The 27,297-nt window shown below is 40.4% G+C and overlaps 1 protein-coding gene across 2 annotated transcripts; it reads left to right on the top strand.

The window, feature by feature from the left end:
• The first annotated feature begins 531 nt into the window (after positions 1-531).
• Positions 532-25,501, top strand: LOC136436952 (cyclic nucleotide-binding domain-containing protein 2-like). 2 transcript variants are annotated; one of them, XM_066431367.1, is made up of 18 exons: positions 532-711; positions 1,303-1,481; positions 11,253-11,415; positions 15,931-16,010; positions 16,629-16,782; positions 17,199-17,362; positions 17,825-17,898; positions 18,475-18,563; positions 18,952-19,035; positions 19,261-19,331; positions 19,677-19,754; positions 19,975-20,035; positions 21,270-21,366; positions 21,546-21,655; positions 21,989-22,156; positions 22,736-22,822; positions 23,160-23,219; positions 23,811-25,501. In XM_066431367.1, the coding sequence occupies exons 2-18, from the start codon at positions 1,423-1,425 to the stop codon at positions 24,015-24,017; spliced, it is 1,806 nt and encodes a 601-aa protein (XP_066287464.1). In that variant the 5' UTR covers positions 532-711; positions 1,303-1,422; the 3' UTR covers positions 24,018-25,501. The 2 variants fall into 2 exon arrangements, with proteins under 2 accessions (XP_066287464.1, XP_066287465.1); XM_066431368.1 differs by lacking the exons at positions 532-711; positions 1,303-1,481; positions 11,253-11,415 and adding an exon at positions 15,565-15,655.
• The last annotated feature ends 1,796 nt before the right edge of the window (positions 25,502-27,297 follow it).

Here is a 27,297-nt window from a genome sequence, read left to right as displayed (position 1 = left end):
TACTTTGCGTTTGGGAACGCATCTCTAAGCAGCGACACCTGTGCAGCAGTGCAATATGAACCAGTCAGAATTGTCTTGAAGAAGATGACAGACAGACCCTCACCGAAACGTCGGTTGAATAAATCACTTGGCTTTGAGAAAAAAAGAGTATTTTATTTATAACAATCAATGTTTATTGACACAACAAAAGTACAGCGACTTCCGTAAGGTCTTCTACAACCATGCATGCAAACATCAACAATGGGATACAAAAAAACTAACCTAAAGAGTACGTAGAAGTATTTGAATAATTCAACATGTCGAGTTTTGCGTATCATTTTCCCCACTAGTTCTAAGATCTAAACATCCTTTGATATATTCACCTATTTGTAAGGTTTGTCTCCTTCTAGAATGTGGCTGAATCTATAGGATGGAATGTATCAAATTCTGTTGAGCAAGCGGAAAAAAGGTTGAACAGCTGTGAGCGTTTATCATGATATCGTGAACAACATATGCTTTTCAATCATTATACCATGACGCAGGAGTCCCCAGCCTCTCTCCCTGGCGCACATCTTGGAGATCGCGGGGGAGGAGGAGGATGCGGAGGAGGCGGCGCTCCGGCCCAGACTCCGGAGGTCCTTATCCAAGCGTGGCCGGAGGAGCATCTCCGATCTGGTGGACACTAGCGTAGATCAGCTGCACAGAAAGAGGAGTCAGGATTGGACGGAACAGGTAGCGTTTTGTCATTCAGTTGGTTGGTTAGTTAGTAATTTGAGTAGTTATTTGGCTGGTCGGTTAGTTGTCCAGTTTCTTGGGTAAGTAGTAAGATAGTCGCTTAGCTGTTACTTTTCAATCAATCAATCAATCAGTCAGTCATTACATTATATTGTCCCTTTGTTAATTCGTTCATAAGTTAGTTAATCCGTTGCTTAAATGGTCAGTCAGTCAGTCAGTTAGTTACTTTGCTAGTTACTTAGTTATCAGTTACTTACATATTTGGAGAAACTGGATTGTTCATGGTACCAGAATTTTCTTTTTCAAGTTTGAAATAAGTGTTAACATTGCACTTATTACGTTGGGCGGAGCGAAAAAGAAAATCAAGCTTTCATAAATCATTCATTCATTCATTCATTCGTTTATTTACTCATTCGTATTCACATAATCTAAGTAAATCAATTAATTACTTCATTCATTCATTCGTTCATTGATTAATCCAAGGAGGTTTAATCCTTGATTAATCAATCAATCGATCAATCAATCAATCAATCAATCAATCAATCAATCAATCAATCAATCAATCAATTCATTCATTCATTTATTCAGGGTCCGTTGCCTGGTGAACCATTGGTGTCACCCACCTGGCCTGATGACGTCATTCCCAGACGACGTTCGTCCGTGAGTGGTGGGCTGTTCCGTCACATCTCTCCGCAACCTGCGGCCGCAATGCTTGGCGGTAGGAGGCGCCTGTCCATCTCCATACAGGAACCGAGAACAATATACAGGTGGGAGGGACTTATCATGTTAGTACGGTGGCCCAGAAGTACAACGGAATAAACAAAAAAGGGTTAGAAAACAAAACAAAACAAAATGAATGAATGAATGAATGAATGGTTTATTTTTGCACAACAGCATTTTAAAAACATTTCGCAGCCAGTAGGCTGAATTGCATGTTTTTGTACATAACAATCGCTTCTATACATGGAACCATAAAATTACAAGTAATAAAACTAAGTGTTTACAAAAAACTTACTACAAATAAATCTTACGAAAATACATACACTTCATATCTATTCAGAGTTTTGGTATAAAAACTGGTTTCCCAGTCCTTTCCTCATTCACTTTCGAAAAACAGCGGATGCTGTCTGAAACGTTTGACTGTGTCAAACTTTTATCCAGTTTCTTCAGTAACTATTGTTGGCGTTTCCTACCTATGTTCCAGCAGTTCTTCTGCTAACTTACTCAGGACGAAAACGACCTGTATAAATATTGCTCACTGCTAGATGGCGCTGCGGAGAGAACAATGCGGTCCTAAACGTAGCCGTTTAACATGTTACTCTTACTAAGCAATCTATTGTGGTACAAATATTCTTCTTTTTTTAATGAGAGGAATATATGTGGGCGCTATAGATTCTAATGGATTCAAAACGGTCGATCTCTTAGTAAGTCCAAACGTCTGAATTGTGATTTTCGAAGTGACTACATGTAATAACACGTCTTAGACGAGCGCTCCATCCAATCACAGTGTTAGTGCTATTGTGACATCGTGGCGCTTGTGACGTCATCGTCTAGAATAACTTCACTTGAATTTTCACAAGGCAAGACAACAAAAGGCGATATGAGTTTTTCTTATAACCTACGTGAAGGAAGGTATTGTTTCAGGTGTGTCTGTATGTTTGTGATCTTGTTATTCCGTAGTTATTTGCATTTTTTGTATTTTTTGTCCCAATAACATGTATGTAATAAAGGAACGCGTTTACAAACTGAACTGTATAAGTTATTTCACGCCAACAAAATTAACTGCTGTGTACAGTTCGCGCATGCGCCCTTCCGTTAATTCGACGAAGAAAATTGGTATTTCAAAACCATCTTACAAACCGTACTCCAGTCATTTCTCAAAACAACCATATTTGTGCCCCGACGCAACCATATATAAGCCGACCGCGCTTTTAAATCCTCCTAAGTTATTGTTGCTATATAAACATGTGTGTGTTGACTGAAGAATTTAGCGCAGACGTTTCATGTTGTATAGATCGAAATTCCGATAAGATACAAACACCTGTTTTTTTAGCTGACACCAAGTCTTTGCGCAAGGACTTATTCTAAACTGCCTCTATCTAAACTTGCCTTGCTTAACCGCCGTCAGGAGTTGAAACAGTCCAAACATGGACCAAGTGGAAAGAGTTCTCAGCGATCTTCTGATCAAGGTTCGGAGCAAAAACAGGTGTGTTTTGTCGTCTGACATGTGTTGACAAAATTGGCGCTAAATTTGGCGCCATGGAATATTTTTTTTTCAAGGGGATACCGCGATTAGTTGCCACGGTGTGTTTTTGAGCCGGCTATCAGCTAAATTGTGCAATCTTAATTTCAAATTTAGTTCTTTCTTTCTGTTTATTTATTCCTTTTTCTATTTTGCACATAGTATATAGACAACAACAAATTATATACGTGTATTCTATGTGTTGTAAATGCTCAATTTTCTTTCTTAGATATACAGTACCTTCCTTCGCCTTTTTGAACACTTTATGCAAAAGCAAGAAAAACATTTGATATCCGTACTGAGCATTGCATAACGTCACTGCTTCAAAATAGAAAAAGAAGTAGAAAATCCGCACGCGTATGACGATTACTAAAGAATGCACATGCGAATTTTCTACTTGTTTTTTCTTCTCCTTTTTTCTGTTCAAAGATGTCGCCAGTCTACAAACTATGCAAACCCCGAATGAAGTAAACAGCTGTTTCTTCGTGTATAACAAAAAAGAGGGCTGCTTGACCTATATTCCAGAACATCAAAGTGTTTGTAAACCACGGAAAACTAACTTGACAATAACAAGTCAACCGGACAAAAAATGCATATACAAACACTCAAACTTACGGTACGTGTCATATGCATGGTAAATTGGCAGCCCTTGCAATTTTTGACCCCAGCGTTTTGTTTTTCTTTAAATCCGCCGGTTTTCGACTAAACAAAGATCTTTGCAACCAATGTAGTTCAAATTTGACATTTGAAATTCTACCGTTACTAATAGTAATGATTTTAGCAGGTTTTACAATAAAAGAGCTGTTTTAACTATCGGTGTGATCAATCTTATAGTGAACGCTTGCAACCAGCCCTGCGACTACAAGTGAACAATCCCTGAAAAGTTCTTATAGAAGTACTGGCGTCAAACCGCCTTCAAAGAAACATCTGGCTTTAGGAAGGTGACGAGAAGACGTCTGTGCGATCTGAAGTCTTGATTCGTGCGACTGTGGTTCATAGCCTCCCATCTTCTTGGATCAAAGGACGGAGAGTTCGAATCCCGACTGTTACGAGTTCAAATCGCTCACAGACCACAGGAAAGTGCAGCAGTCTTTTTGGACTGGGTATTGAGAGCCGCGGTCTGCAATTTTCTTTATACATGTTTAAAAGAGCCGTTTGAGAATTTTTTTCGTACGTGGAACTTGTATACACAGTTAAGAACTTTGTCCTTTCTGTCACGACTAGTGGGAAAACGTGTTCCTGTCAAGCTAAAAACTGGATTTTACTGGATACGTTCCCGTTTTCCCGCGCAAAATTTGCAGACGACATCATGACACAGAAATTCCACAAGCGGGGGCGAAGAATGTCGCTGGACCCCCGGATGTGCAGGTGTGCAGAGCCAGAATTAACCTTTAGTCTACTAAGGTAGGTATTTTGTAATAAAATCAGTTATTGGCTTGGTATTAGGAAGCACGGAGAAGGTTAAGTGAACGGCGCGGTAACATTCGTCGTGTGATTTTTGTCGTGGACTTTTTTCAGTACGACAAAACTGCGGCCACAAGAAAATGACCCTAAATCCTCGACAAATATTTTGACGACAAACTCACGACATTCCCAAGAGTTGTACGATAAGCGTGGCTGATATCGTAGTTCTTGTGCAATATATAGGTACGGTTTTGATCTTTTGGTAGCTCTGCAAATCTTTCAAATTAGGGAAACCTTTTTTTCAAACAGGTACCATTTTGGAGCGTGCCTCCCTTCCAAGCAAAACTCGCACACTTACATATTTTTTTTTTTAACTAACCTCCATTAACATTAATCCATTGGGTTACATAAATCCACCACTTTCTAAAACAGTGGGTTTGAGAGATCTCTCGTGCAGCATCCCCAGGTATGCACAGTTTAGATATACAGGAGTGCATTATACTGGGAAACGTTGGGTTGGAAATTTGTTTGGCCGTACCTTTTCGTGAGGCGGAATTTTGTACCCAGGTGGAATTATGTTTGTATATGTTACACCTCAAGGATATGAAGTATTGGTTTTGAAGGGTCTGTTTGTCTGTGCGTCTTGTCGTCTGTGTCGGCATGTGTGTGTTTGTCCTACGTGGAGGGGGGCGTCTTCAATCTCGGATTACCTTGTTTGACGTTGTATATATTGATTGATAACTGTATGCGTGATAAGAAATGTTATGGGTACTTATTCAAACTTGTTTGCTAGAATATATTTCTTAAAAAAAAGGATATTTTAAAATCATTTTTATTCCGAGATAAAAGAAAGTCATATGCATCCCAGGTAACGTCGACCATTGATAACCGAACATTCAGGAGGAAAGTCATTTGCATGTATACAGGCCGACACTGTACATAAATGATATAGCTTACTGCTGTTCGCTATATTGCACAGTTGTATCTCAACTATATAGAAATCACAATATGTTGCATTGTGTTTTTTTTCGGTAAAATCACTAAAATAATAGTTCGAATGAGATTTTCTAAGAATGATATTGAGCGACACATTGTATATATGTAGCCATAGACATATAACATATGCTAACATAATTTTACCAGGGTACATACATAATTCCGCCATCTTGAAAAGATACGTCCAAACAGATCTCCAACCCAACGTCCCCCACTATAATGCACTCCTGTATGTCTAAACTGTGCATACCTTGGGGTTGCTGCACTAGAGATCTCTCAAACACACTGTTTTTCAAAGTGGCGGATTTATGTAACCATGCGGATTAATGTTAATAGAGTTTTACATTCCTATGTTGTTGGAACTATGAACACATTGAGACGTGACAGATTGATCTTGGCACCTTGCTTACGTCGCACACTAAATCAATCTTTAGAACTATAATACTGAACGGACAGCCTTAGTGTTAGCACCCCAATTAAACTCCTTTTACTGAGCGCCCGGTAACAACACGATACGGTGTTGGGGTGTTCTCTAAACGGCGCAGGATTTTGTCAAAGCCATTTGGTAGAAAGTTGATCAAAAATATGTACCTCAGGACTGGTTATGTGACACGGTGTAGCATTGATGAAAGGGTACGCAAAACGCAATTTTTGGGGTCGACTACACAACCCCAAAATGGCGGAAATACCGCTTATGTTTGGCAAAAATGTCGTAACAAAAGTACCCTGCAAAAAAAGTGCTACCCAGTTTCACATGGCCGGCTCTCTGACATACATGCTGTACCAACTTTCTACCATATTCCGCTCAGCGTTGATAAGAAATGGCGTAGCCCAAAATCTCCAAGCAGAATTTAGTAGGTAAAACGTTACGTTTTCCTGACCGTCATTTTCTGTGACAAACCGCCTCCCTCTCCTAAAGTTTGTTTGTTTGCATGTTTTGCATACCAGGTGAATTTTTCAACCGCCTCAAGGTATAACAAACCAGGTTTGTATTGGACAGTACAAGCTGTACTGGACAGTACAAGCCGCATATCCCGACAGATTTATCTGATCAAATCACACTGGAAAGGACCCCCACTCTTATATCGATAAGTGCGGTGAGTTCGTTAACGTGCTCGAGGTGTGGCTCTCCTCAAACACGGGCCTCCGTTTGACGTATTATCAGAGGGACGTTCCTGACCAAAGCTAGATTTTCACGAATCGAGCTAGTAAATTGGTGTAAATTTCCGTGCCCAAGAGCAAAACATTGGGACCTGTCATAGATTCGACCTCAGTACATCCAGTTTCTGAGTCAACAAGCCAGACACTGTACTGTGACCATGTTTGTCACAGAAAAGAGCTACTAGGAAAACGTAGAGGGGTCTAGTTGGAAATTGCAAATCCCACCCAGTAATATTGAGAGCACCTCGGCAAAGTGTCGTTATTTCTGAGCGAAAGGACTTTGACATCTGCACTCTAAATCAATCTTCCTACTCTGACGTGTTTTGCCTAAATAGTATAGTAAGGCCTGTAAGTTTAAATCTAAATCAATCTAAGGTGGCGTTGAATGGACGCGAGATTAAAAGGTCACGGCGTTCTTGGCTAGACGTTGTGTCCTTGGGAAACTCACGTTACACGACTTTTCTCACTCCACTCAGGTGTAAAAATGGGTACCTGACTTCGGTTGGGGAGGTAAAAGGCGGTTGGGCAGGAGAGGGATGGGCCCTGCGTTCCAATACCATGTCCTAGACAAAGTGGATAACAAACCACTACCCCTACAGCCTCAAAAAGGCTATGGGACTAGCTTTACTTTAAATCAATCTAACAGCTATGTATTATACAGTGTAGACAGCCTTAGTGTTGGGCCAGGTGTGTTGTATATCACTCAGGTCGGGTCATTGTTGTTTTGCTTACAATCAATTCGTGTTGCCAGTCAGATCCAGATGGCGCCTAGTGTTAACATTGTTATTTTGTAACAACCCTAAATAGCGTACTCGGGGAAAAGCCGTTTTTTAAGGACGGGGGGAGGGAGCTTGTTTTTTGAAACTTCAAAAAGCTCTGACATTATAAACAATAGAAAAATCCATATATGTGTTCTTGGGGTAACTTTATATGGGTAAAAAAACAAACGAACAAAGAAACAAACAAACGAAGACAACAGAAACATAAAAGAATAGTCTTCTGTAACTCCAAAAATTACGACTATACATGTAGCATGCCCGGTCGGAACAATACATTAAAAAAAAAAACACAACTAGAAACTATACTGCAGTACAATAGAAAGCCGCTAAACCTTAGACATAATCATCCTAAAAATCATTCGCATATCAAAGTATATATGCTTAAGCTATGCTCTCAAAGAAACCAACAAAAAGCACAGAAAACATTACAATTAATCAGCATGCTGTTGTGGTAAAGAGCGACCCCATGCGGTTAAGGAACGCATAGCACCGTCTTCTGATACCACCTCCCTATATGCACAGCAGTGTGCTTTTCAAATTTGTGCAAAGAGCGGGCAAATGTTGAACAAACTGCGTGTAGTTTACATTTTGAAAAATTGATGTTGTTTACGCCTGATGATAGTGTATTCATGGAAACAAGTCGGGTTTCTCACATGAGGGTAAAAGAAAGAGTTTCTTAAAGATCGCCATGCAGAAAATCAGGTAAGTCTAAAGGGGGTGATAGCGGGGAAAGGGGTTGTGGAAGACGGAGGGGGTTATGGGGTGAGTAACAAAAACTAGCAGGCGAATATAACAGACGTTTGGGCTTGGTTTCCATGGAAGTAGATGTTAAGACAGGTGGAAAGTTAAGGGGGGGGGGGCGTCTGAATATCAGCCCAAACCTGGCGTAGCGACAAGGATTTTTTCCTATCCAAAGATACATCTGGACAACCGACCCAGGCTTGAATGCTTGTGTATCTGTTCTGGTTTATCTGAAAAACAAGGTGTTATAGATGTTGCTGTATATTTTTTTTTCTGAACAATACAAAAATAGCACTGCTACAGGACAGGAACGACCGCGAAACATGTTACAAAAATATCAACGTTTTGATGCAGCTCAGGACTCCAGCTACGGTTTTCTAGTCCCTACCAGACTAACTACCGGCGCCGGCTATCGGGAGAATATTTGCCAGGGTTTCACTTGCAGGCCGGACCCTCTCTCCATTGCCGACTCCCTTGGCACACCATTCACTCTATTCGGCCAATTTCGACTATTTTCCCAGCCATCCGCGGGGCCTGGTAGAGGCTATTTTGGACCCTCTCTCCGTAGGCGACTCCCTTAGCATATACTATTCACTCTATTTGGCCAATTTCTACTATTTTCCCAGCCATCCACGGGGCCTGGTAGAGGCTAACGATTTTCCATAACCTTGCAAAACTTGCATTGCGTTAACTATGTGACAGGCCTTAAGGGAAACCCAAGCGATATTAGGGCCCGACAATTGGATTTTGAAAGTCAATTTATTTTGTCATTTCTATACATAATTAGTTCAAAAACATCCATGATGTAAAAATATGACGTCGGTGTGATGTGAGAACTCACTGAAAATCCCCGCGGGGGGTTTGTAGGCTCGCGAAACTAAGGGGATCATTGTACGGCTCGTTTTTGCGCGGTTGTAAAATGCTCAACGTGTCAAAATATTACGCAAATGTGCTTAACAGTGTCAGTAAATGTACCTACCATAAAGATTTCAGCATATTTTCTGTTTCCATTTCTTTGGCCCTAATATTGCTTTGGTTGCCTTTAAAGGAGTCCTAAAGTCCAGAGGGGGGAATTATTTTCCAACAGATAATAATTTCAGGAAGTAAAAATTGATATTTTTTACAGTATAAGATAAAGTACCCACTAGTTCCGTGCGCATCAAAAAGCATCCAGTATTCTACCAAATTCCCCAGGTGACCATCTATTTTCTAATTAATCAGATTAAAAACCCCCAGCCTATGGCTTATTGCAATGTGTCTGCCAAGGCCTGACAAAAGTTAGATTACAAAAAGACAGCCAGGGTGGTTAAAAAAAAAAAACTCGTCTTGCTATGTGTTCTTTTATATCTTCTCAACAATTGGCCTTCTTATTGTGCTTAACCACCCTCAAATATGCCAAACATATTTACGATTAAAGATGTATGTTTACGCATAGGGAATACATGGGTAGGGTCTGCACGGGTTTAGTGAGTATCATATTGTTTTGAAAAACACACCTTGTGCAATTCACCACGAGCAGAATTCTGTAAAAAGTCGTCTGATTATGTATTTATTGATACATAATCTAGTGGAAAATAACACCACCATCTGGAGTTTAGGACTCCTTTAACGACAGGTATATGATACCGCACACCATGACATGCATGACTGACTGCTCCCTCTTACAGTCTGTAATCGTTTGCCTCCGGGTCATTCTTATCAAAAAACGTTTCATTTGTCGGTTGCGAGGATCATGTTAAGATCATATCAGTACTGTCCTATTTAGTAAACAACACGCGTCCTATACTTCTAGTCCCTACGTATACGTACCAACCCCCCTCCCCACCCAGACAAAGGGTGAAGACCCCATCTTGCTACTGGAGACCCCCTCCCCCAACACGCCTCCATGGCTGCCTCAAGACGGAACACCATCCCTGTCTGTGACTTCTCAGGCTTTCTTAGTCCAAAGGGGAGAGCAGGAAATCTCGAAGAACCAAGAAGACGAATTGACATAAGGAGGCGTAGCGACAACGCTAACATTTCAAGACGAACCGAGAGACGCGTAAACAGCGGGTTACGGTAACATTGTACTTTCACTTGACAACTTTCACTGAGGAACTTCAGACGACGCAAGAGCCTTAAAACTGTTTATACCTTCAACTGCGCCGGTGAACAATTAAGAAAAACTGTGTCTTGGAGATATGGCAAGATAACTGGTTTGAGATACATGTAGATACGATGATACCATACCTGACTATCACATCAATGCAGTGTAAAATCATGATATGATATCATTCCTTTTCTTCTTCTTCTTTTTTTGTGTGATAATTATAACGTCAACGTTTGATTCCTGTTAGCAAATTCTATGCAGATGTAGGAGGGGAGATTGAAACATTGCTTACTTTTCATTCGTTTTCCATGATGTTGCTATACCTCTTAGATTGTTTGTTTGTTCGAATTTATTTCATATATAGTGTCGACATATTTAATAATTTCACCCATTATACTAGCAGGTATCTACCTTGGATGCTTATAGAATAGGAGTATACGCCTATTGTTTTAATTTTACATCATTATCTTTTTACAGATCTCGATCTTGGCAGGAATCGGATAGGTTTAAAATCTCCTCTATGTTTGTCTGTTTCCTGGTTGTATTGTTTTTCTATAGATCATATATTAACCGCATGTAAACAACAGCATTCAAAATAGCTTGTTACAGAACGCATGGGAGTGTCTTCACTTTTTTTTTTGTTTACTTCCTCATTTGTCATCTTTGTTGCCATGGTAAACAGTCGGGAGAATATACCAATTTACCGTGACTCCTGGTAGTGCCTGGGGAGTTTGTTTGTTTGTTTGTTTGTTTGTTGAATAATTTTTTTTGATTTTCCATGTTTTCAGGAAAAACATCCTGGAAAAGAGCCCCTGGATAGTGGCCCTCCCAAGCACACAAGGAGTGTGTTTACCATTGTTTATTTGTTTATTTATTCATGCGTTTGTTTATTTGTTTGTCATCTAAACAGCATTGAGAAGAGCCCCTTGGATCTTGGATCCCAGCAGCGCTCAGCGAATGTATTTACCTTGATTCTGAAGAAGGCGACAGTGGTCGTCGAAAATCCGTGAATACCTTAGTGTTGAAAGAAGGTTTAGCATTGTATTATGATTACTACCAACACAGATGAGCTTCCATGATTATTTACTTGTTTGTCTATTTATTCGTCCATTATCTATGTTTCCAGGGTAAACAGTTTGGAGAAGAGCCCCCTTGACCGGAGCCCCCGCCAGCGCTCGGGGAGTGTTTTCGTGGGCGGCGGCAGAAGAACCTCCGTGTTCCGCGCCTTCACGTTCAACAAACCCGACCCCGAGGATGAGCGTCTGAAAAACATCCGACCTGGCTTCAAGGTCAGTTAAAGTCTCTCTCTTCTAATCAATCAATCAATTGATTGATAAATATAACAAAGGATGCTTTGACCCTACAATTACAACGTAGTGATATAAGTGATACGTTAAACTCGACATGTTTTACTATCCATATATTTGTGCGCACTATATTCTTTTGTATCCGATTTTGTTGTTGTTGCATGTATAGTTGTTAAAGATCTTAGGAATGTCGCTGTACTTTTGCTGTGCCAATATAGATCGTTGTAGCTAATCTCTAAGAAGATATTGGGGTGGAAGATCGCAACGTTATCTGACTGTCAAGTTTTTTTCTGATTAACCGGTGCAATGGCCTAGGGGGTAAGAGTGTTTATCTTTCGTTCGGAAGGTCGGGGGTTCAAACCAGAGACTACATACTGCTTTCTCTACGTAGCAATCGGCACCCATAGCTATGAGAAAATGTATGAACACACATCACTACCAGTGAATTAACTCTGTACTGTTGTATCTTTCTGTGATCCGAGGGCTATAGAGATTAGCACAATCAGATAGGACGTTAAATGGAGGTCCCGTGTTTGAGGAGAGCCACACCTCAAGCTCGTTAAAGAACCCAACACACTTATCGAAAAAAAGTAGGGGTCCTTCCCGGTGTGTGAGGATCATATAAATCTGTCCGGATATGCAGCTTGTACTCTTCAGTACAAACCTGGTGTGTTACGCCTTCATGCGGTTTACCGGGTATGCAATACAAACAAACAAAAGCACCCGTTTTAAGAACACTGTCTTCAGATGTGGGTGACACAACAACGTAACGTCAAAACAATTCCACAGTTTACGGAGTACTTCAATATTTTGATCACCTTCCTTATCGTTTCCAACCATAACCGTTACGCTAGACAGGACCATATCAACGATGGCTATCTCAAAGAAAACTTTAAGTTCCTGAAGTCTAAAGAAATGCTTCTAAGTATTACTAAGAGCGTTCCGATTTTGCCGTGTTGTTTTTTCCAGTTAGATAAGCAATGTGCACACAGCTTTCTAACCTATGTTTGGGGAAAGTGCTTTAGGTTGACGGGAAAACAAAAACGGTCGTTAATACTGTCCTTTATTTATGTCTAATCTATTGCGATATCTTGTAATCCAGAAGAGATGACGGGCGGCATACTGGGGTAATTAGCGATTAACGGCAATTTAACCCACATAATGGCATAGTACTGCCTGTCGAAGTGTTAATGGTCTGCCATTTCTGGAATAGGAGTGAAGGCGCAAAGCGCTTCCGTACTCTTTACATGATTCCATAAGTGTTTCAATAGTTATTATAAAAGGTAAAAGGATTGCCAAAAGCGCATATGATTTGCTGCCGATATATCATGAGCGCTAGTTGCTGTACCGATATATCTTGAGCGCTAGTTGCTGTACCGATATATTATGAGCGCTAGTTGCTGTACCGATATATTATGAGCGCTAGTTGCTGTACCGATATATTATGAGCGCTAGTTGCTGTACCGATATATTATGAGCGCTAGTTGCTGTACCGATATATTATGAGCGCTAGTTACTGTACCGATATATCATGAGCGCTAGTTGCTGTACCGATATACTAAGTTTTGAGCGCTAGTAGCTGAGTGCTACAAGGCATTAACTGATTGCTAAAGAAGTATATTGTTTGAGGAAGGAGGAACTATAGGTGGTTACCGGAGTCATTACCCCTCTAACGCTTTAAGGAGAAGAAGATAAAGAAGATAGCTGATTACTACAAGAGTTAGCTTATTGCTAAAAGAGTTGGTTGATTGTTACAGCAGTTAGCTGATTGCTACAAAGAGTTAGCTGATTGCTGAAAGTGCTAATTGATGCAGGAGTCAGCTGATTGCTACACAGCAGTTAGGCTGATTGCTATAAAAAATATAAAGCAACTAGATAACCGCTATAAGAGTTAGCTGATTACTATAATTTCTACTACTAAAAGCTGGCTGATTACTATGGTGACGTGGTTAGCTAATTGGAACATATTTAGGATTTAGCTGATTGCTACAAAAGAGTTAGCTGATTGCTACACTATAGTTAGCTAAAATAGATTGCTACACTTGCAAGCTAGAGTTAGCTGATTGCTACACATGAGTTAGCTGATTGCTACAGAAGAGTTAACTGATTGCTAAACAAGATCTAGAGCTGCTAACTGCTACACGTTTTAGCTTATTTCTACAAGATTTGGCTGTCCAGAGATTGGCCAACACTGACTACGTATACAGATCCTAGTGTATTCAATACGTGGTATAGGTTTTCACCTCGTCATTCTCTTCTGTCTGTTCTAATCTAAAATAATCCCATCGCTAATCCTCTGTTTGGGATGGCGTGACCCCTACGTCAGAGATAATCGTCGGCCTAAAGAAGAACAAAACAAGAATCACTTCACTGACATTCTACCTTTATCCCTTGATTATTTAAGAGCCATTATGTTGGAGCCTATTATATTCATCTTTCGGAGAGTGACTAAAAGAAAGGACGGCAGGACATACTATCATTTACTGAAATCAATACAACGGTGTTTTCCTAAAAGAAAGTTGCAAAACATACCATATGAAATGATTTAAATCACAACAACTTTCTTCAACGATAAACACCCCCCTCCCACTCCCGCCCACTCTAGCCTTCACAACATTGATACGGGAAAAGCATTTGAAAAATCTCGCCTCGGAAGAAATAGCACGGGTGCTGCGTAGCCAAAGCAGGGCTGTAGCAATTTGTATTTGTCGGCCACGGTAGTGAAGAACCAGGAATTCTCTAAAATGCCGGCAAAAATAAGATACGATTGTGGAAACAACTTCCATTGTTGAGCACCGTATTAATTACCTGGCAACCAATCACGGATCAGACCATTCTAACTAGTGCTTTAGATTCGCGCTGGTCCTACTTTTTAGTGGGCTAGGATCAATAATTAGATTGTAAATTGAGTGTAGAGTTTTGATAAAGGGTTTTAAGTTAAGATCTTCTATTTCTTAATGGTAATGTGACCTACGTTGATGAAAAGAATATAAGATTTCCATGATGCTGTTGATTGTGAACTTTACCTCGAAGAAAGCCCAGTTTTCTTGTCGTCTAGTTCGGTTTAATGAGTTAATATTTACCCCGAATTCAGCGCGGTATTTTCTGAATGTGTTAGCAGTTTATGAATAAGTAATACTCCCCATATATTCATACACGACGTGACAGATTTGGTGGGTTTAGTCTGTGTTCGTCCGGCTTTCTTTACCGTCCTTTCACGGTACATGTGACGGCGTCACGCTCAACTAGCCCCGCACACGAACCAAATTTGCCCCGACAAGGGTTAACGATAGGGTAAAGTAGCCTGGATAGTAGGCTTCACGAAAGGGATTTCAACATCTATATGGTAAGTGTAAAACGCTGCAGGTAAAATGGCACTTATCAATAATTTCTCTTTAGCAGCTTTTACGACCAAGAAAAGATATCTACATGTTTAAGTGAACTTCACGTTTTCGTAAAGCTCATTACGACTCATTAAATGAAACTTTCAAACATTTACGTCTCCTTTAATAATATTAACACTCCTGCTTAGAGAAACAATTTTGTGCGTTTTCATATCTGATAAAATAGATGTACTGTTTTTTTTTCCTGACAACTGAATGAAGTTACTGGAAACGGCAAGCATTAGAACACATCGGTAAAAAGTCTGGAAACAGTACGCAATAAAGCAAAAATAAAATGCAGCCTTGCCCAAGTAGTCTGCTACCGAGGCTAGGCAATATAAACACACGGTGGTTACTCGGGGATTTACCACCTCATTTGTTCCCAATTCTGGCGGCGTTTAACAATCAAATAAAAGACAACAGTCGGATTATTTGACCCTGACGGCGTGACTGGGGATACACACTCCGTTTTTGGACAGGTCCAGGTGTGCTTTTATTTCATTTGGAGGGTTGTAAAAGAATTATTAAATTTAAAAAGAAACAATAGTTATGGTTACTTAATGTAGATAAGTCGACAAAAAAAGTACTATGAAATCCAGGCACGTTTTTATTACTTCCGTATATATATCTTGCATTGCGTTCGAACAAAAAGCCCCCTCGACCCCATTATTAGGCCAGGATGGTTTCGTCCACTTTATGACATCATTGTCACAGTCGTCATAAGCAGGCTACTGAATCGCTATAGTCTATGTTCTGGAAAGTACGAATCTTTGAGGTACTAGCTTTGAGCCTTAAACTGGAGGAAGATGCCGAAAGAACAAGTGAAGAAGAGACTTAAGGTGTGTGTATAAAACCGAGGCAGTGTCTTAGTATTTTTTTTAAGACTTCGGGAACTTTCTTAAAGCACGTACTGGAATTGGTCTACTGCTTTGCTGTATATTGAAAATATAGTATGCAATTAACGTACTATTTTGTCCCTTCGACTATTCGTCTTAAACGACATATCGTCCATATACAAAGATTATTTGAGTTTTACAACCGCCTTATTCCTTTTTTTTAAATGTGTTTGATGCGTCTTAAGTTTTGATACTAATTTCTTAAATTTTCGTTTCAGGGGGTTGAACTTTTCCGCAAAGCCGTGCAGACAGTGCGCATGCTCAGACGGATCCTGTCTACGAAGGAAGTGTCTGAAGGGTAAGTCACGTGAACAGTATCTATGATTAGATAATAAACTGTAAAACATTGTCGTCTCCTTTTTGATACGTCAAAGTCTGTGACTCTTATGTATACAAAAAAAGAAGAGAGCTAGGGGAAACTGATAAATGCAAACATGTAAATCCTGTGATATCTTAGCAGAAAGGCCGTAAGATCTTAATGAACACTATATACGACGCGGTCACATTTCTCGTATGTCGTCGTACGATTATGAAGTGTCCGACAGAACCTACGTCTAAAACGGTCTGAAACAGTATTTTCGATTATAAGACAGCTGAATGTTTTCACGACATATACACGCCTATCTCAAGAATACTCTCTATTTGCGATCGTATACGACGACCGTACGACGATCGTACGACGACCGAACGACTAATATGTGACCATGCCCTTACGAACGTTTACGGTCGTATTGAGGTCACTTGCTGGTGCCGAATGGCAGCCTCCCAGACCCTTGCGACAGTTCCACAAAGTTGCAAGTGTGGAGCAAATATGTATCATGTATATTATGTGATTGTAAACCCTGCAGTAATTCAGCACTGGCTGCTATTGCACGGTTTATTTCTGACCAATAAACCATTATTATACCCTAAATAGCATCAAACAGATGGAGAAAGGGCATAAGGACGAGGCTGAGAGTTCGGGGTCACCGTTCGTGATGTTTGCAGACTCGGTAGGAAGTGACGACACCAAGACCTCCTCAGACCCCGGGCTCTCCTTCGATCCTAAGATATACAAGGCCAAGAAAGAGGTACGTACACTGGTCACTTGGCGTTTGGAAGGGTATTTTAATTTTGGGCAAGAAAGTTATGTTTTTGGTAGCATTTCTATGCGTTTTAGCAGAACGCTTTATATGGATTGTAATGAAAATAATATATGGTCAGTTTTTGTCATATCAAAGAAACGATTAGGTTCTAGTTTTCTCATGTTCTGGACAAGCTGTAGTCAATTTTGGGCGGTAGATAGCAATTGTGCGCGGAAATAAGTGCAATAACTTTTGAATCCTCTCTTAGTTTTCTTTAGAACTGCAAGGGCATGTAAGACTTTGAAACAGGATAAGGTAATATGGGAAAGATTTCAATAAAATAAAACTACAAACAAAATTGTTCTTCATACCAGTCGCACACGTTTTTTTACCCACTGACTCCTTTCTTCCCTCGTTCCCAGGTTACGCTGAGTTCTGAAGCCAAACGCGTGCTGAAGTCCCGTGGGGACGAGAGGACGACGGAGGGTCTCCAGACTGCCCTGTACGGACTCCAGACCATCCCGGCCTTCGCCGAGTACCCGCTGCACATGCAGGAGAAAATCTGCAAGGAGGCCTGGCTAGAAGAGTACGTCATATTTTCTATTTATCTATAACTCCTATTTTTGTCTAATACTGTGATTTTTAAAATATTATGGCGAACTACATAGAATTTTGTATTTGTCATTTGGTTTGTTAAAAAAAACCGGCATATGTGTTTTCATCAATAGTAGTGATCGCGGAAAGCTATTTTTGGACATTCAACACTAGCCTCGTTTTCGTGCGTCTCGCGAGAGTTTATCGATTGGCGTGAGAGCACTGGGATTTGGAAGTATCGCGAGAGTTTATGGTCGATAGAGTATGCCCAGTGGGGTTTTGACATCTCGCGAGAGTTTGTTGGCGAGAGAGTAAAGCCAAATGGGATTTATAAATGTGTATATAAACTTTGAAAGTCACAGTAGCTCATAGCTTTTGCTTTTGAATTGTAGGATTTTTTTGTCAACGAAAGAGAAATATAGAAAATTGTTTTTTTTGTCCATGTCGTCTGCAGGATTCCCGCCAAACGGGTCATCATCCGACAGGGGCACATCGCCGAGAACTTCTACTTCCTCATCTCGGGAAATGGTGAGGAAAAAACAGCATCCCGACAACCGGGCCACGTGCACATAACCTAGCATAAGGCAATTGGCAGAAATTGGTAGAAAAATTGTCACTGCTGACAAGATTTACTCTTCAAGAAGATGACTCCTCCTCTGCTTGGGGAGTAACAAGATCATCCTGTCAACAGTGCAGATTTTTCCACTCATGACAGGATGATCCTGTCAGCAGTGCAGATTATTTTCACTCATGACAGGCCTCATCCTGTTAGCAGTGCAAACATTTCTAACTGGATCATCCTGTCAGTAGCCACTCCCCATAAAATATACAGATATTCATGATAGCGAGACTTATTTGACTTCAATGACAAGTTAGACACGGTACATTTTTTTTTACATTTTACGATAATCATCATCATCAGTTCCTTTTCATCCTGCCGGACGATCATATTACAAACACAATATCTTGCATCACTAGAAAACGTATGCTAAAATATTTGCTACTTAAGTGGTCGATCCCCAGATCCGTAAGTAATAGTGACTACTTCTCACCGCTAGCCTAGGTGGCTAAGCCTGTATTCCTCATGTTATTGTTTCTCCACAGTCATTGTTGACATCATGGACATAGACCCAGAGGAAGACAACGCGCAGACCAGACATGTGGCCGTGCTCAGGAAAGGAACAAGCTTCGGCGTAAGTTTTGTTCTAGATATGTTTTCACTCAGTAGTTAGTTCAAAAGGTATGTAATGAAATGGCGTGGTTATACAGCAAACTATAGCTGCTTAGTTTTTCAAGGAGGTGATGACATATACAACCAAAGGCGTTGAACTAAGCCAGCCTCTATAATGGTAAAAAGACAACTAACTTTTGTAGTACACATGCACGACTTACCCCCCAAAAAAGGGATGTTTGCGATCACATGGCGATTGTACGTTTTTTTCCTCAATAATCTCAAGGTTCATTCATCATATTAAGTAAGTTATAGGTTAAGATGTTTTCTGAGCCGGGTATATTTTAAAAATCATATTAAGCAATTTCTAAATCTCTATAAATGAGACGCCGTTTTTATTTCCTTCTTAGGAAATGGCATTTTTCCGGAACAAGCGGAGGACGGCCACCGTCATCAGCCAGACTCCTGTACAGCTATTGGTCATCAGCGCTAACGTACGTCACTTGGTTTCAGCTAATCAGTACGAAGTAATCCGTTTAAAACATTAGTTAAAATCAAGTACTAATTTAAACTCCATTGTATGTCGTTTGAATCTTATTTGATTAATGATATTTTTCATGTGAGACAAAGAGAGAAATTCAATGCAATATAACGGTTTTCTACAGATATTTCATATTTTGAGTAAACACTAAGTATCATTTGCTTGTTAACTTCCATAGGACTTTTATGAGATGTTCCTCCCAGCATATCGGATGGGGGAAGAAGAGCCTGAACACGTCAAGTTCCTAAGGTCAGTCGCCATGGAAACCAGCCGTTGTTACCACAGAGATCAATGTCTGTTGCCATAGAGACCAATGTCTGTTACCATAGCTACCATCTCAGTTGCCATTGTGGTTATCGTTTTCAAGCTTGTCGTTGTGAAAATAAGACGATGTTATGTAACGTAATACACGTGCTCATATGAAACATTTCAATAACGTTTTGCTCTTTATAACAAATTGCTAATCACAGTCTTCGGCCTTTTCTGCAGTCTTTGATAGCCAAAATTGCATTCCCCTAAACCTCCACGAGTGTAAACAAGGTATTTGAGGGGAAACGCGTTACAAACTAACAGCTGTAATTCCTCTCCCTACAGGCAGGTGGAGTTTCTAGAAAACTGGCCACTTGAAAGACTGGTTGCAAACCCTGACAACTGCATGTTTCAATACTTCACGTGAGTTCTACAGGAAATAATATAATCTCTACCTGGAAAATAATATAATATTACGGTTTTAAAACCGGTTTTGGAAATTTTGCTATGGAGAAAGCCAAGTACTAGTACTATGCATTTTTTAAGATAAAATGTTGTCTTTCTCTTTCAATTTTCCATCATTTCATTTTTCAACAATTGCAATGAAAGGTCTATAACTAAACTATCATGATCTCGTTCCCAGGAGAGGAAAGGTCATCGTGAAAAATAGCAGCCAATCGGAGTGGATCTACATAATCAAATCGGTAAGACTTTGGTAAAGAAAAACTACAACAATGCATGTAACGCAACACGGTGGTCAAATTCATGCTCAGAAACTCCCATGTCCAGCCGAATTCGAACGCTGTTCAATGATGTTCGAAATGACGTAATCGAATCCGAACGCGCGTTCGATTCGGGGTCACCTGCGGTCATTGGAAGTTCTTACTGTAAATCTGCGCGGCCGGGCCCCTTTCCTTGCTTCAGGAAAAAACTACGTTTGTCGCAAATATTACCTGTTTTCTGGAGAGTATATCCATGCTGGCAATTTGTTGTGGACATCTAACATGTAACGAAGCAACTGGCGTCGTTTTTTGTGACATTGAATATTAGAAGGATTGTTTACGGCGGTGTTAATTACCCCCTCCCGCTATACGTGCGGCATGACATGCGTTCAAACATCGTAAAGGTACGGCTCAAAGAAACATCCATCTTACTTCATTAACGATTCAAAATGACCGTTACGGTTTTCCCGAGGTTTGTGTTTTTGTGATTTTTGAAAAATGTCCTTGATTTTGAATTATGGGTGATTGAGCGCGAAGAATGTCAAAAAATGCCATTTTTTCACAGATTTGTCGATATTCACAATATTTAGAATAAGAAATTAAAAAATCCCCAAAACACAAAGTTTTATTTTGTTCCCGGTCGACGAAAAATATGAAGATAAAAGGTATTCATTGACATTTAAAGCCAGGCCTTTGCGATGTGTGCCTGAAAAAACGGTCTCCCTAAAACCTGAAAATAATCGTGTTTGGGAGCAAAATATAGAAAAATCAGCCATTCAGCGCAAATTGTCGACATTCAAAGTTTGCAAAATCGCCTATTCCGTTTTAGTTTTACCAAATTTTCCCGTCCCAACTATTTTGTTTATTCATAAATGTTTTGCCGTTAGCCAAAAACGTTGCCCCGGGTAACCCGATACCTTGTCGAACGCGCGTAGCAACGGGAAAGAATACCCTAGTGACAGACCACCGTGCAATGGCGCATGTAGTGCATATATCATATGTTTATCAGAACGTGTTTTAAACCGATGTACTACTTGAATCACTAGCTGACATCTATTTATGATATACTACAATTGTGTGTTATACCGAATAACTATTTCAAATTTGGTCATACCGAATAACTTTTTCAAGGTTTGGTCATTAGAAAGATATAAACTTCGAAAGTTAGCTTAGAGATGCTAATGATATAGCCTGCTGTTTCTTTATCTCCCACCAGGGGACGTGCCAGGTGCTAAAACAGCTGAGACCGGTGCGGCCGTGCCTGAGGGGAAAGCCTCTCGTTTTCGCCGGTGACATCATTTTACCTACATTAGGTACGAACCACTCTTTAACTTTTTAACAATACTCATATGTTCAGTCTTCTTTTTTAAAAACAGAATCATTTCTTTCTCAACCAGAAGAACAAATATCGGAGAAATTAAAGCTTTAAGTTAATTGTTTTAGTAGAATCTTATAAGTTGTGATAACCACTTTATACATTTGAACCTCGCAGGACCGAAGATCGACACCGGAAGAGGAATTCACGTGACCAGACCGGTAACAGATGACGTCACTGGTTTGACGTTTCTGTCGGAACCCAAAAGAACCAACTGGCGGGAAGAGGTATGTTATGGTGTTATGTATGGTGTTTACAAGTGACGTCACATCCACCATTCTGGTTGGTTGAACCCGGTAGAGTCAGACCTGCAAATCTGCATATTGTATAATGTGTTTACACGTGACTGTACTTACGTATGCAAATTTACCTCTTATCGAAAACTTGCAGGTTGAACAATACAACATGGCGGGCAATACCTACGTCACAGTCACGTGACTGTAAACATCCAATAACAGACCAGCAGCCTAAAGGTCGATTGTTCCGTAATCATGTTCCGCAAATTTATGACCTTCCTTTTCACACTAGGTTTAACTCATCAATGCAACATTTTCTTCAAGGTCATGGCCAAGAGAAAAGAAGGGACAGTCGGCTTAAAGGTCACAAAGACTGACGTCACGCCTGCAGAGAGCGGCCCGAGCACTGCAGACCAACCTGGGGACGAGGGAGAGAAGGAGAGGCCCAAGTCGACAGGAACGCCGGTGAAGAAAACTGTCCATCTTAAGACGGTAAGGCAGAACCCAATATAGCTGATCCACTGATATTTGATAATAAAAGATATATCGCTCTTCTGATTAATCAACATCTCCGATTAGTCGTTCCCAGGATACTTGACCTTCTTCTAGCATACTTTGCGCCCAAAAAAACGTTCTCTTTCCCAGAGGGGAAAAAAGCGCCAGTTGCCCTCGTGCGGCCGTATAATGTATTACACAAAAGACTCATACACACACACATCGGGTGGAATTACTTTCTGGTCATTTGTTAACCCATTTCCAATTATATCTACCCTATATTATACCAGTGCAATGGCCTAGTGGGTAGAGTGTTCGCCTTGCACACGGTAGATTGTGAGTTCTATCCCCGGCTGGGTCATACCAAAGACTCTAAAAATGGTACATACTGCTTTCTTTGCTTACCACTCAGTATTTGGGAAAGAGTATGAAAGTTAAACACACATTTGGGTGGAAGTTGCGACGTCCTTGTACATAAAACGCATTGAGAAGCTGTGATCGTCCAAATGTGTTTTAACAACTGTATCAATGTGTGTTTGCTATTTGCGTAAAATGAAAACATTCTACATTTTTCAGACCCAATCGTTCCTAAGGAGAAAAACGCAGCCGAAGCCTCCTCCTGTCTTTGTACAGATCGACCTTCTGCACGAAAAAGACGTATTTGTAAGTTCTTTAACAAACCATTAAGACATTTTTGTTATTTTGAGTGTGCGTGGCGAGGGCAGGGTTGTCCCTTGTACTGAAACGCTTTCCACCGATTGTCTTTTTTTCACTTATGGTATCGTTGGCTGTATCATCTAGTCAGAGTGAGCTAACTTCGTTTCAGCGTAGTGTTTATGGTGACGCCTCAGGGGCGAGCCAAATGGCATACTATTTTTTCTTCATTTTTGATACTTTTTTTGGTTATTTATATTGCTCTTTTGTGGTACACATGCATTGTGTATTTGCAAGCTTAAAGCTGCCAAAAAACGTAACACATTTGCCTCTGTCACCTTTTCAGGGTTTGACAATGTTAAGGTTCGACACAGGAATCGACGTCAAACAACCCAGCGTCTCACTGGTAAGAAACTACTATTAATAGGTCTGACATTTTGGGTTGTATTAACGAACAAAGGACCCACAAAATACCAATTAGGAGTGGTTATCAAAAGAAAGATCACTGGGACTATGGCTAGAGAACCTAATGGAAAAACCCCAGAACAATAGCCAAAAACTGGTCTACAGGGCAGAGAGGGATAGCAAACTTTACCCTATCAACTGTGAGCGCCCTCTGCCATATAGTACCTGCATTGCAGAAAACACAGACACACAAATAGATAGAGACAGAGACCGACGTGCATGCTTGTTAACCAATATGAAAAGCTCCCTATCCTGGGATAAAGTAAGAATCAAAAGTAGAAAGTAAAAAGTAAATAAAAAACATACGCAAATACTTATCTAACCGGCCTAAGTTCAAGACTGTGACTTATTCATTCAGTAAGTACTAGAATAATGTTTATTCTCTATGGTTTATAATTGGTTGTTTGAATACCACCAACTAGTCCTGTGGTGGATGGATATGTGCAGTGTTTTTCTTAACATGACTTGTTTGTGCGCTTCTACAGCTTTTAATTGCGTAGATTCAAACATAAAGTTTTCTATTTCAATCCAGGTCAGCAAAGGAGCGGAATGTATCATGATCTCCAAGAAGTTCTTCCTTGAACATGCTAACGAGAAGGTCAAGGCGTTCCTTAGGAAGAACATGCGCCCTTACCCTTCCCAGGATTCCTTGCAGGGCAACCTACAGGACTACACCAACTGGGCCTTCTTCAAGGACGAAACCGTCAATGACATTCTCGGGAGAAAAGCGCAGCTCTGACTGGAAACCAAAGACTCTCTGACTATTGATAAGTAAATGTAGGTTTTTGTTCGGACCTCCATGGTCTGTAGAGCTAGAGGTCAAAAATGCTTAGTGACATTTTGCGCAAATGGACCAGCCAATAGTCTGGCCAGTGAAATAGTCATTGAGACAACCATGCTCTATGGAGTTATAGGTGAAATTGCTAACTGATATTCAGAAAAGCAGATCTATAACTTTGAGCAGAGACAGCTATGCCCTATACGCAAGCGCAGCGACTATGCTATAGCATGGAATCCAGGACTATCCGCCATTTGATGAATGACAAAAGACTATTATGGCTAAACACCATTCTATGGGCAGAAAGGCACACTACTAGATAACATCATGTTCGGTAGAGTTTAGAGGTAAAAGGTACGTCTGAAATATTGCAGAAAGAAATGCATTGCTCCGACCGAGACAAAGGTCAACAAAAGAGGGCAGAAAGGCACAAAGCTCATGAAATGTGACATTTTAAGACAAAATGCACAACTCTGACTAGAACGATAGTTGTGCACGTACCTTTTTTTTCCTCTGGGGCACATAGGTCAACGAATATGTGCTCTCCAGTCTAAGCATGCAGTATCTTTATATGACGTCATTTGCGCCATGTTGGATTTCAGTGCACGTCCGATTGCCCGCCTGGGCCGGGGATTCACATCACAATTACAATGACTTCAATGAAAAGGTTCTATGCCACATTGATGCGATCTATGATAACATAAGATGCATTACCAATAAGACGTTGTCATGTACTATAGGTATTAAAAGCCCAGCTTTAACTTTTAGTCATTTTTTTCACAAGAAGACGGAAAAAATGCAGCTTTGCATTGGCAGCGTATTTGTAATATGATCGTTCCCACTTCGGAGTACGCATGCGCACCGGCAGGAATTGTGTGAAATATGTCAAAGGTGAAGGCCCCTACTTTGTGAACAGTCCACGTCTCGAGAATTGTTTCGATTTGCATAATAACGTCCAGGCGTATTTTGTTTGTGTCTCAGGGGTCTTTACCCTTGACCAATTACCCATAATTCCTGTCGGTACGCATGCGTACTCCGAAGTGGGAACGGTGTTATTATAAATACGCTTCACATGCGTTCTCGGAAGTATGAACGACATTATCGTGTTAATTGATTCTTGCATGGCTCATTGCAGCTGTTTTCAATTACCTCGGTAACATAGAAATATCGAGAGCTTCCAATTTCAGTCTATTACAGCTATGCTTGAGTTGATAAAGGATTTCAAATTTTGTACATTATGTTAATTTATTCCAAATATCTCTTGATATGAACATGATCATAATGGTTTCAATGAAATTCAAGTGAGAGTTGTAAATATTTTCAGCCTAAGAACTCTTCAGCCATTACTATTACAATGGGGATGAGAGTTCAATGACTTCATATCTTCATCAGGTTATTTTAACCTCCATGACGGATGAATAATAAAGGTTTGTCAACTGGCTACATGTAGAAATGATGTTGTCATCAACATGCCATTTATGGTTCTCAGTTATTCTTATCTCGTATTTCCATATTCGCTTTTTAAACCCCGGTCCTGTAAGCAATGTAAGCTAGGCTCTTTTCGGCACATTTCTTAATCCCCAACCTCGGAAGCAAAGTAAAGAAGACTTATTCGTCTCTTCTAATAATGGGGCGGGGGAGGCGTTCTTAGTCGTTAGATTTCCCCTCAGTGATATTTCTACTGGGCTTCTTCCTTTAAGTCCGACTTGTAAGCAATGTAAGCGAGACGTTATCGAAGTGGGATTGCTGTGAACTCCTCCAATCCGCCCATTTTCTTTTCGGCATTCTGATCCCGTGATTGTTCCTTAACTCCAAACCTCGAAGACAAAGTAAGTAAGGCTTAAACCTGTCTTTTGACCATAGGGATTTGCTCTTAATCCTTGTTCCTTATTGTCAAGCCTCCTGAACATATTAAGTAGTAAATATAAGAATTAATCGTCTTTTTGGACTAGGGGGGGGGGGGGGGCAGACCGATATCGTAAGCCAGACTTAGTCGTCTCTTTTGACCAAATATGGAAGGAAACATGTTTCAGACAGACTACGTCAAGGTTTTTACATTTTCATGATTTTCCGGAATGATGGACATTTTGCATATCACATTGGGTCATGTAGCGTTTGAACTTGACGAACAGCATTGTTCTTGCAGACAATAACAGAAACTACCAATTTTATGTTCTGATTTGATGTACTGTACAAACAAACACCTTCAAACTTCCACCTTGGTCTTGCCTCTTCGTGCCACAGACTGAAGTAGCAGACAGACTTATTGACTCCCCCCATCCCATGTTATCCCACACCGGGTGTGGATATTTGATTGAATTTCGGAACGTTACCAATTGTCGCATTTCCTAATATTGATGAGATATTTAACACGTCGTTTGGGCTTCGCTAGAGCACACATAATTAGGTACTAGGTTTCCAAAATCTTAAAAAAATAGGTCCCAATTTGGCAAAAAATCCAAGATCTGCTCACATATCCAAAACATACAAATTCATGATATACCTCTTGAAATACATTGCTCACAATTGTTGTCAACTTGTTTATTTGTTTATTTTGATTTATCACAAAGTGAAAGGGAGGGCAAAACAGGTGCTTGTGCACCTTTACAAGTTGCCCTCCCAAACAATACATTACATTCAAATATACAAATTCTGAAAGAAAAATCATGAAATTACATCATCGTACAAACAAACATGGAAGTAATAATATACACTGAATAAATGCAATAAATGTGTCATGATGACGCTAGTGCGGCCTTGAGGCAACACATGAGCCACACCCACATGAAGTGGTCCAGGTACATGGCAGATCAGGATCGTAAAAGGTTTTACACTTACGTCTTCCTGTTGTCTTCCAGTTTCAACCAAACAAATAGCTAGACCAACCTGTCTTCAAGAAGTTTTCATCGGTTGGTTTTCGTCTGGTCGAGCCAGCACTTCTTGTCGATGCTGAAATAATACCGCTTTTGTATCTCAAGGCGCGGTACCTTTCATCTGCTGTTTTTTTTGGTTTTGTTGTTGTGACAGAAACGAGAGTCTAAAAATATCAAAAACAACGCGTCAATTTTTTTTCACGGCACATACGAAGGCTACCCAATGTTTTCCGTAATATATCTGTCCTACGTCGTCTGTGACAGAAGCTGGGATTATGGTAGCGGACAGTTATAGTTTTGACAGAAGCTCAGACACAGTTATAGTTCTAGGGCTGGGCGGAAGGAAACACGCCTGGGCCGCGTCATTA

Source organism: Branchiostoma lanceolatum, chromosome 6 (assembly GCF_035083965.1).
Source record: "Branchiostoma lanceolatum isolate klBraLanc5 chromosome 6, klBraLanc5.hap2, whole genome shotgun sequence".
In the NCBI taxonomy this organism is placed as follows: domain Eukaryota; kingdom Metazoa; phylum Chordata; class Leptocardii; order Amphioxiformes; family Branchiostomatidae; genus Branchiostoma; species Branchiostoma lanceolatum.
The sequence above is the reverse complement of the archived record's forward strand: the minus strand, read 5'-3'. Positions and strand labels throughout refer to the sequence as shown.